Source organism: Stomoxys calcitrans, chromosome 3 (assembly GCF_963082655.1).
Source record: "Stomoxys calcitrans chromosome 3, idStoCalc2.1, whole genome shotgun sequence".
Lineage (NCBI taxonomy): Eukaryota > Metazoa > Arthropoda > Insecta > Diptera > Muscidae > Stomoxys > Stomoxys calcitrans.
Genome location: NC_081554.1, coordinates 164259905 through 164270111, shown reverse-complemented (window position 1 = coordinate 164270111; position 10207 = coordinate 164259905). Strand labels below are relative to the sequence as shown.

The 10207-nt window shown below is 38.4% G+C and overlaps 2 protein-coding genes across 2 annotated transcripts; both read right to left on the bottom strand.

The window, feature by feature from the left end:
* Window positions 1-203: 203 nt before the first annotated feature.
* LOC131996202 (uncharacterized) lies at window positions 204-4682 on the bottom strand. The gene has a single exon (XM_059365668.1). The coding sequence runs from the start codon at window positions 4680-4682 to the stop codon at window positions 204-206; it is 4479 nt and encodes a 1492-aa protein (XP_059221651.1).
* Window positions 4683-4889: 207 nt separating this feature from the next.
* LOC131996201 (uncharacterized) lies at window positions 4890-9368 on the bottom strand. Its single transcript, XM_059365667.1, has one exon. The coding sequence runs from the start codon at window positions 9366-9368 to the stop codon at window positions 4890-4892; it is 4479 nt and encodes a 1492-aa protein (XP_059221650.1).
* Between the last annotated feature and the right edge of the window lie 839 nt (window positions 9369-10207).

Below are 10207 nucleotides of genomic sequence, written 5' to 3'. Positions count from 1 at the left end.
ATAATAAATTTTAATTACACCGAACAAATAATTTGTACCAACAGTGAAATTGAATCAATACCAAAGCCCTACCGTATAGTATGTATGATGTAAAACGTTACCGATACCATACAGTATTGATTGGGTGTTAACTCACGATGTTGCTTTATTATCAACTAGCGACCCGCCCCGGCTTCGCACGGGTGCAATGCAAAATATACCTACTACAGAATGTCCTTATACACAACGTTCACAGCTTTTTTGTCATTAGCCAATACAAACATGTTTTGCTTAGACGTTACTCTTGACAGCGCGACATATAATTGGCCATGTGAAAAACACTCAACACTCAAGTCTAATCCTGCAACGTTAAAAGTTTGACCCTGCGATTTATTAATGGTCATTGCAAAAGATATCTTTACCGGAAATTGTAGGCGTTTAAATTGGAACGGTAAATCTGATGGTATCAGAGGAATTCGGGGAATTAGTACATCTTCTCCGGTACCACATCCGGTGAGTATTGTGCACTCTATTATGAATTTTTTTAGTGATTTTACCAGCAAACGTGTGCCATTGCAGAGCTTAGGAGGATTCAGATTTCTTAATAAAATTACAGGACAACCTACTTTCAATTCCATTTTATGAGGAGGGAGTCCAGAAGGGTTCAAAGAATTAAGAAATTCTGTAGGAAAATGTACAGCTTCTTCCGAGTCGAGAACAGTATCGACCGAGTAGTATATTTGCGTCTGCATATCAATTTTTGCAAGAATCAAGTTGTTTGCCTTATCTACTTGTTCGTTGGTTGGTGACAGGATGGCTCTTTCTTTGAACCAAGATAGAGTCTTACAACTTATGTTATGAATGTCAGGATAGACATTGTTGACCAAATCTTGGATGTTGTCTATCAAAACACAAAGGTTATCTAGGTTAATCCTTCCATCACTTTGAGTTAACTTTCCATTGCCAACTTTTAGCAGCATCTCTGAAAAAAGCCTGTTCTCACGTGAAGATAATGAAAGCCTCATGTTAGTTTTAAGCTCTAACTTATTAACGTATGGCCAAAGGTTGGATCTTTTTAGGGAAGCATTTATTTCGTCCGCACGTGTTCCTCTAGGGACAACCGGTAGGATTTGACGAAAGTCTCCAGAGAACAGAATTGTACATCCACCCATAGGTGCATTTTTACTGCGCAAATCGCGCATTGTCCTATCCAGTGCTTCCACAGATGTCTTGTTTGACATGGTGGCTTCATCCCAGACTATTAATGAGCAGTCACGGATCAATTTTCCTGTATTGCTCTGTTTAGAAATACTACAGACGCTTTTATTATCATCGGTAGCGATTTTCAGCGGGAGCTTGAATGTAGAGTGTGCAGTTCGGCCTCCTTCTAAAAGCGTAGCAGCAATGCCGGATGACGCGACAGCTAATGCAATTTTTCCGGTGGATCTGACTTTTGTTAAAAGCAAATTAATTAAAAATGTTTTACCTGTACCTCCTGGGGCATCAAGAAAAAATATTTTTCCTTCATTGTTATCAATTGATGATAGTAATGTAGTAAATACTTTTTTCTGATCGATGTTCAATCGTGGCTCATCTTGGGCTATATTTTGTAAAAGTTTCGATTGATCGTATGATGTTTCTCTTGTGTATTCGGCATTATTCGTTAAATCTGAGTTAATATTAGCTGGCATCGGCAGTCCAAAATCATTGATCGATTTACTCGTCAGTAGTTGCACTACTTTGTTCAATTCAAATAATGCTTCATCAAATATGTTTTGGTCATATTGTAAATCATCTGAAACTAATTCTCGCCGTTGCCGAATCAGAATATCACTGGCCATATTTTCTCTAAATTTATTCCATAGACTAACAGAATCAGTTACTTGACAAAACGCAACTATGATGGCAAATAAATATCTTAATGATGTAGCGGAACTGCAAATAGCTGCTTCTGATAATGTATTTTCCCAGTGAGAATCGTCTTCCAAGAGTCCCATAGCTTTACATGCCATTTGATAAGTATTGTAAATAACACCTTGTACAGTTCTCAGGTGTGCAAAGGATGTCGGGCCTTTTACAACATGGAGTAACATTCTCAAATGAAAGCATTCGCTGTTGTTGGGATGAATCGCGTAGACTCTACCAAGAGCATCAGTTTTTTTTATTCCGGGGAAACCATCGACCGCAGTTCCTTGTTTTCGTCGTTGGAATGTTTTAGAACTCTGGTTCCATGTATAGTAAGTTGGAACTCTGTCATATGTCAGTGTTTTCGCGAAATCATCTTGAGCGCATAACTTGAAGAATGCTGTTAATGTAGTGTCCCGCGGGTTATAGACAACTTCTTGTATATTGTTCTCAGTGAAATATACTCTTTGTCCATTTTCTAAATGAACTGCAAGGTGGACAATAGTGGGAGCTCGGTCGTGAACTTCGAATGATAACATCCTCCATACTGCTTCAGAACTGCATATGTAACGTCCAGACTGATATGTTTCCACTTCATTTGGTGATTGTATGCTGAAAGTAGCTTGATCGCTACCTTTATTAATGTATTTAGTAACATATTGGATCGACTTTATTGAACTGCACAACTCGACGTTGATGTGGGCATCAAAAATTTTTAAAAGGAGCGGATTATGTGGAACGATCCATCGGTTATCAATATCGTAGTTTCCGACTGTGGCACTTTGCCCACCCTGATCTGGCGATCGTCGTCGATATTTGGGATATCCGTCATCGCTAGTAGATGTTTGTATTTGAAACGGCTTCGGAAATTTTTTGCTGCATTTGGAATCTCGCATACATGCAGAATTACGATTTAAAGTCCCGCAGGGACCGTGTACCATGTGTTTTTTTACTATTTCAAACAGGACGGGATCATCTTCCTTAACCGGTAATTCAGCTGAAATTACGCTGTCGATTTGATTTGGTCTAATTTTGTTCACTAACCACACCAGCAGATGTACATGTGGCAAACCACGTTTCTGCCACTCTATAGTGTACATATGACAGCGCGGCGGACCGAATATATGAGACTTGTTAATGAGGTGTAGGAGTTTCTGTACTTTTAAATGGAAGACTCTATTAACTATATCATATCTGTCTTGTGGAGTTAAATTGGTATTAATATTTTCTTTGATTTCTGGCCAATTTGGGTTACATGTTGCAGTAATGAATAAATCAGGTTTACCGTAATGTCTGACATAAGTCATTGCGTCCTGTGATTTTTCATGTAAATATCGAGGTCCACCTGTGAATGATGAAGGTAGTATAACCAACTGTCCAATGTTGTTGCTGTGTTCATTCGCCTGTAAAGCATCCTGAAGGTGAACGTAATTTTCTGCTCTCAATTTAGTTTGATTGTTACGAATGTAAGCCAATCTCTCAGATTCAATTTTCGCATATTGATCGACAAAGTATTGGTTTGTCAACATTCCATATCTAAGCAAAGAGTTGAAATTGTTTTGTCTTGTCATTATACGGTAGCAATAGTAGTTCATACACGACACTGTCTTACGCAGAGGTGCACTACTGGTTGGGTCAACTTGAGGAACATTAATGGTATAACCATCTTCTCCGCGACATAGCATCAAAGGATATTGTAAGCTGTCATAAGATCTGTGTAACTCTGATATTTTTTGCAAATTATCATCACGACTGCGCAACACAATATCTCTTTTGTCGAATTGCTGTCCAGCTATTACCACTGCTACTTCACTCGTGGACGGCGCATTATATCGCCCTCTGTGTTCTCCAACAGGAACTTTATTTGCATGGATTACGACATTGTAGTCTGGAGTATCTACTGGAACACTCTCAATAGCAGTTTTAAAAGACTGAATGTAGCTGTTATGAGAATGTAACATATCTTGAAGAGATCTGATCAAATCTATATCTATTGGCTGTGCGACAATCGAACACCGCGTTGATGCTTGTGTATCTGGGTCTGCAATAAAATAAATTTGCAGAAATTTGTGATCATCTGGTCGAAGTGGTAGCAAGCTCCCAGCCAAGTGATACACTTGCCCTTGAATTTTAAATGTAGGCATAAAACCGCGCTCAACAACTTGCTTACTTTTGAAAGACGTCATTTGAAATGCGTTATTGTAACGGCGGATATTGCGTATGAATTGTTTGGATTTCGGATGATCACCCGTAAGCAGAGAGTGAAGTGGTTCAGGTGGAGGAAGAATTTCTTCTAATTTTACTTTTCCTTGTAAGCAACACAAACCTTTCGATTCGTCCTTGAACTTCAATGCCAAACAATATTCACACACTACTGACATAGTACCTATGGACACAATACGATCATCCTTGTAACAAATCAAAGGATCGTAATTCATGGCAGAATATTCTTTATTTACCCATCTGTGGCTGATCGGTTGTCCGTTTTGTTCAGCGTTACTATGTGTCTGTGCTGATTCTCTCGTTCTCTGTATTCGATTTCTATTCTGGCTGAGGCGAGCCTCATGATCTACAGAGGATTCTCTGGCTCTCTGAACTCTACGTCTAACCCGATCCTGGCTGCGGCGAGCCTCACGCTCCATTGAGGATTCTCTTTCTCTCGCAGTTCTATTTCTTTCTCGGAGCTGGCTGAGGCGAGCCTCGCGTTCCGTTGACGATTCTTCATCTCTTGCTAAACGTGCTCTTCTGGCATTCACTGTACTACGACCTATGTTCGCACGACGACGTCTTCCGGACATGACTTTATAATGTCTGTTCAAAATTTTATACTTAGGTACTCAGTACTTGATTAAACTCACAACTTAAAACTATACGTATGATTATGAACTAATTGCACTAATTATTGGTTAGTGCTGGAGTGAAAAATATTTACTTACTATTCGTTAATTTATCTTTTACTAGCGACCCGCCCCGGCTTCGCACGGGTGCAATGCAAAATATACCTACTACAGAATGTCCTTATACACAACGTTCACAGCTTTTTTGTCATTAGCCAATACAAACATGTTTTGCTTAGACGTTACTCTTGACAGCGCGACATATAATTGGCCATGTGAAAAACACTCAACACTCAAGTCTAATCCTGCAACGTTAAAAGTTTGACCCTGCGATTTATTAATGGTCATTGCAAAAGATATCTTTACCGGAAATTGTAGGCGTTTAAATTGGAACGGTAAATCTGATGGTATCAGAGGAATTCGGGGAATTAGTACATCTTCTCCGGTACCACATCCGGTGAGTATTGTGCACTCTATTATGAATTTTTTTAGTGATTTTACCAGCAAACGTGTGCCATTGCAGAGCTTAGGAGGATTCAGATTTCTTAATAAAATTACAGGACAACCTACTTTCAATTCCATTTTATGAGGAGGGAGTCCAGAAGGGTTCAAAGAATTAAGAAATTCTGTAGGAAAATGTACAGCTTCTTCCGAGTCGAGAACAGTATCGACCGAGTAGTATATTTGCGTCTGCATATCAATTTTTGCAAGAATCAAGTTGTTTGCCTTATCTACTTGTTCGTTGGTTGGTGACAGGATGGCTCTTTCTTTGAACCAAGATAGAGTCTTACAACTTATGTTATGAATGTCAGGATAGACATTGTTGACCAAATCTTGGATGTTGTCTATCAAAACACAAAGGTTATCTAGGTTAATCCTTCCATCACTTTGAGTTAACTTTCCATTGCCAACTTTTAGCAGCATCTCTGAAAAAAGCCTGTTCTCACGTGAAGATAATGAAAGCCTCATGTTAGTTTTAAGCTCTAACTTATTAACGTATGGCCAAAGGTTGGATCTTTTTAGGGAAGCATTTATTTCGTCCGCACGTGTTCCTCTAGGGACAACCGGTAGGATTTGACGAAAGTCTCCAGAGAACAGAATTGTACATCCACCCATAGGTGCATTTTTACTGCGCAAATCGCGCATTGTCCTATCCAGTGCTTCCACAGATGTCTTGTTTGACATGGTGGCTTCATCCCAGACTATTAATGAGCAGTCACGGATCAATTTTCCTGTATTGCTCTGTTTAGAAATACTACAGACGCTTTTATTATCATCGGTAGCGATTTTCAGCGGGAGCTTGAATGTAGAGTGTGCAGTTCGGCCTCCTTCTAAAAGCGTAGCAGCAATGCCGGATGACGCGACAGCTAATGCAATTTTTCCGGTGGATCTGACTTTTGTTAAAAGCAAATTAATTAAAAATGTTTTACCTGTACCTCCTGGGGCATCAAGAAAAAATATTTTTCCTTCATTGTTATCAATTGATGATAGTAATGTAGTAAATACTTTTTTCTGATCGATGTTCAATCGTGGCTCATCTTGGGCTATATTTTGTAAAAGTTTCGATTGATCGTATGATGTTTCTCTTGTGTATTCGGCATTATTCGTTAAATCTGAGTTAATATTAGCTGGCATCGGCAGTCCAAAATCATTGATCGATTTACTCGTCAGTAGTTGCACTACTTTGTTCAATTCAAATAATGCTTCATCAAATATGTTTTGGTCATATTGTAAATCATCTGAAACTAATTCTCGCCGTTGCCGAATCAGAATATCACTGGCCATATTTTCTCTAAATTTATTCCATAGACTAACAGAATCAGTTACTTGACAAAACGCAACTATGATGGCAAATAAATATCTTAATGATGTAGCGGAACTGCAAATAGCTGCTTCTGATAATGTATTTTCCCAGTGAGAATCGTCTTCCAAGAGTCCCATAGCTTTACATGCCATTTGATAAGTATTGTAAATAACACCTTGTACAGTTCTCAGGTGTGCAAAGGATGTCGGGCCTTTTACAACATGGAGTAACATTCTCAAATGAAAGCATTCGCTGTTGTTGGGATGAATCGCGTAGACTCTACCAAGAGCATCAGTTTTTTTTATTCCGGGGAAACCATCGACCGCAGTTCCTTGTTTTCGTCGTTGGAATGTTTTAGAACTCTGGTTCCATGTATAGTAAGTTGGAACTCTGTCATATGTCAGTGTTTTCGCGAAATCATCTTGAGCGCATAACTTGAAGAATGCTGTTAATGTAGTGTCCCGCGGGTTATAGACAACTTCTTGTATATTGTTCTCAGTGAAATATACTCTTTGTCCATTTTCTAAATGAACTGCAAGGTGGACAATAGTGGGAGCTCGGTCGTGAACTTCGAATGATAACATCCTCCATACTGCTTCAGAACTGCATATGTAACGTCCAGACTGATATGTTTCCACTTCATTTGGTGATTGTATGCTGAAAGTAGCTTGATCGCTACCTTTATTAATGTATTTAGTAACATATTGGATCGACTTTATTGAACTGCACAACTCGACGTTGATGTGGGCATCAAAAATTTTTAAAAGGAGCGGATTATGTGGAACGATCCATCGGTTATCAATATCGTAGTTTCCGACTGTGGCACTTTGCCCACCCTGATCTGGCGATCGTCGTCGATATTTGGGATATCCGTCATCGCTAGTAGATGTTTGTATTTGAAACGGCTTCGGAAATTTTTTGCTGCATTTGGAATCTCGCATACATGCAGAATTACGATTTAAAGTCCCGCAGGGACCGTGTACCATGTGTTTTTTTACTATTTCAAACAGGACGGGATCATCTTCCTTAACCGGTAATTCAGCTGAAATTACGCTGTCGATTTGATTTGGTCTAATTTTGTTCACTAACCACACCAGCAGATGTACATGTGGCAAACCACGTTTCTGCCACTCTATAGTGTACATATGACAGCGCGGCGGACCGAATATATGAGACTTGTTAATGAGGTGTAGGAGTTTCTGTACTTTTAAATGGAAGACTCTATTAACTATATCATATCTGTCTTGTGGAGTTAAATTGGTATTAATATTTTCTTTGATTTCTGGCCAATTTGGGTTACATGTTGCAGTAATGAATAAATCAGGTTTACCGTAATGTCTGACATAAGTCATTGCGTCCTGTGATTTTTCATGTAAATATCGAGGTCCACCTGTGAATGATGAAGGTAGTATAACCAACTGTCCAATGTTGTTGCTGTGTTCATTCGCCTGTAAAGCATCCTGAAGGTGAACGTAATTTTCTGCTCTCAATTTAGTTTGATTGTTACGAATGTAAGCCAATCTCTCAGATTCAATTTTCGCATATTGATCGACAAAGTATTGGTTTGTCAACATTCCATATCTAAGCAAAGAGTTGAAATTGTTTTGTCTTGTCATTATACGGTAGCAATAGTAGTTCATACACGACACTGTCTTACGCAGAGGTGCACTACTGGTTGGGTCAACTTGAGGAACATTAATGGTATAACCATCTTCTCCGCGACATAGCATCAAAGGATATTGTAAGCTGTCATAAGATCTGTGTAACTCTGATATTTTTTGCAAATTATCATCACGACTGCGCAACACAATATCTCTTTTGTCGAATTGCTGTCCAGCTATTACCACTGCTACTTCACTCGTGGACGGCGCATTATATCGCCCTCTGTGTTCTCCAACAGGAACTTTATTTGCATGGATTACGACATTGTAGTCTGGAGTATCTACTGGAACACTCTCAATAGCAGTTTTAAAAGACTGAATGTAGCTGTTATGAGAATGTAACATATCTTGAAGAGATCTGATCAAATCTATATCTATTGGCTGTGCGACAATCGAACACCGCGTTGATGCTTGTGTATCTGGGTCTGCAATAAAATAAATTTGCAGAAATTTGTGATCATCTGGTCGAAGTGGTAGCAAGCTCCCAGCCAAGTGATACACTTGCCCTTGAATTTTAAATGTAGGCATAAAACCGCGCTCAACAACTTGCTTACTTTTGAAAGACGTCATTTGAAATGCGTTATTGTAACGGCGGATATTGCGTATGAATTGTTTGGATTTCGGATGATCACCCGTAAGCAGAGAGTGAAGTGGTTCAGGTGGAGGAAGAATTTCTTCTAATTTTACTTTTCCTTGTAAGCAACACAAACCTTTCGATTCGTCCTTGAACTTCAATGCCAAACAATATTCACACACTACTGACATAGTACCTATGGACACAATACGATCATCCTTGTAACAAATCAAAGGATCGTAATTCATGGCAGAATATTCTTTATTTACCCATCTGTGGCTGATCGGTTGTCCGTTTTGTTCAGCGTTACTATGTGTCTGTGCTGATTCTCTCGTTCTCTGTATTCGATTTCTATTCTGGCTGAGGCGAGCCTCATGATCTACAGAGGATTCTCTGGCTCTCTGAACTCTACGTCTAACCCGATCCTGGCTGCGGCGAGCCTCACGCTCCATTGAGGATTCTCTTTCTCTCGCAGTTCTATTTCTTTCTCGGAGCTGGCTGAGGCGAGCCTCGCGTTCCGTTGACGATTCTTCATCTCTTGCTAAACGTGCTCTTCTGGCATTCACTGTACTACGACCTATGTTCGCACGACGACGTCTTCCGGACATGACTTTATAATGTCTGTTCAAAATTTTATACTTAGGTACTCAGTACTTGATTAAACTCACAACTTAAAACTATACGTATGATTATGAACTAATTGCACTAATTATTGGTTAGTGCTGGAGTGAAAAATATTTACTTACTATTCGTTAATTTATCTTTTATAAGAGTATGTAATTTATGTCAAAGAATATATTTATAGTTAATTAATATATTACAAAAACAAAAGATTATCAACAACAAAATATACCTATTCTATTCAGTTCTTCTATTGAAAATGCTCGCCCTAATACTAAATAGCCTTAACTCTAAATTCAAATCAAAGTCTTAATGGAAGAAATACCAAGAAATATGGTTTTAAGCTAATCATATCTAACCTAATGTACTTACAATACTACTAATATAATAAATTTGTAATATCTTCGGTAATATTCACTTAAATTACATGCTGTAAAAAGCATATTGATCTATAATAAATGCACAATTTATTTAAGGTACTTAATTGGATAAGGATTAATGCTGTATTGTTTAAAATCACTTCGTAAATAACCATTTTTTAGTAAAGAATAAAAATGGTTATGCTGGGTTATCCCTAAGAGATAGACATATACCATCGCGGACTTTTTTGTTGAACTTTTTAAGGTGAACGATACTGTAGTACATTATTTTGGTCTATCTCGTAGGGTTCAGCCAGCGTTTGCAATATAAGCGCAAAAAAACGTTCTTATTTACGACATCACATTAGAAACCTTTAAATTTATCAGTGTTTCTCTACTATATTATGCATTTATTATACATACAAACCTTCCTTAAGAATCACTCTATCTATTAAAAAAAACCGCAT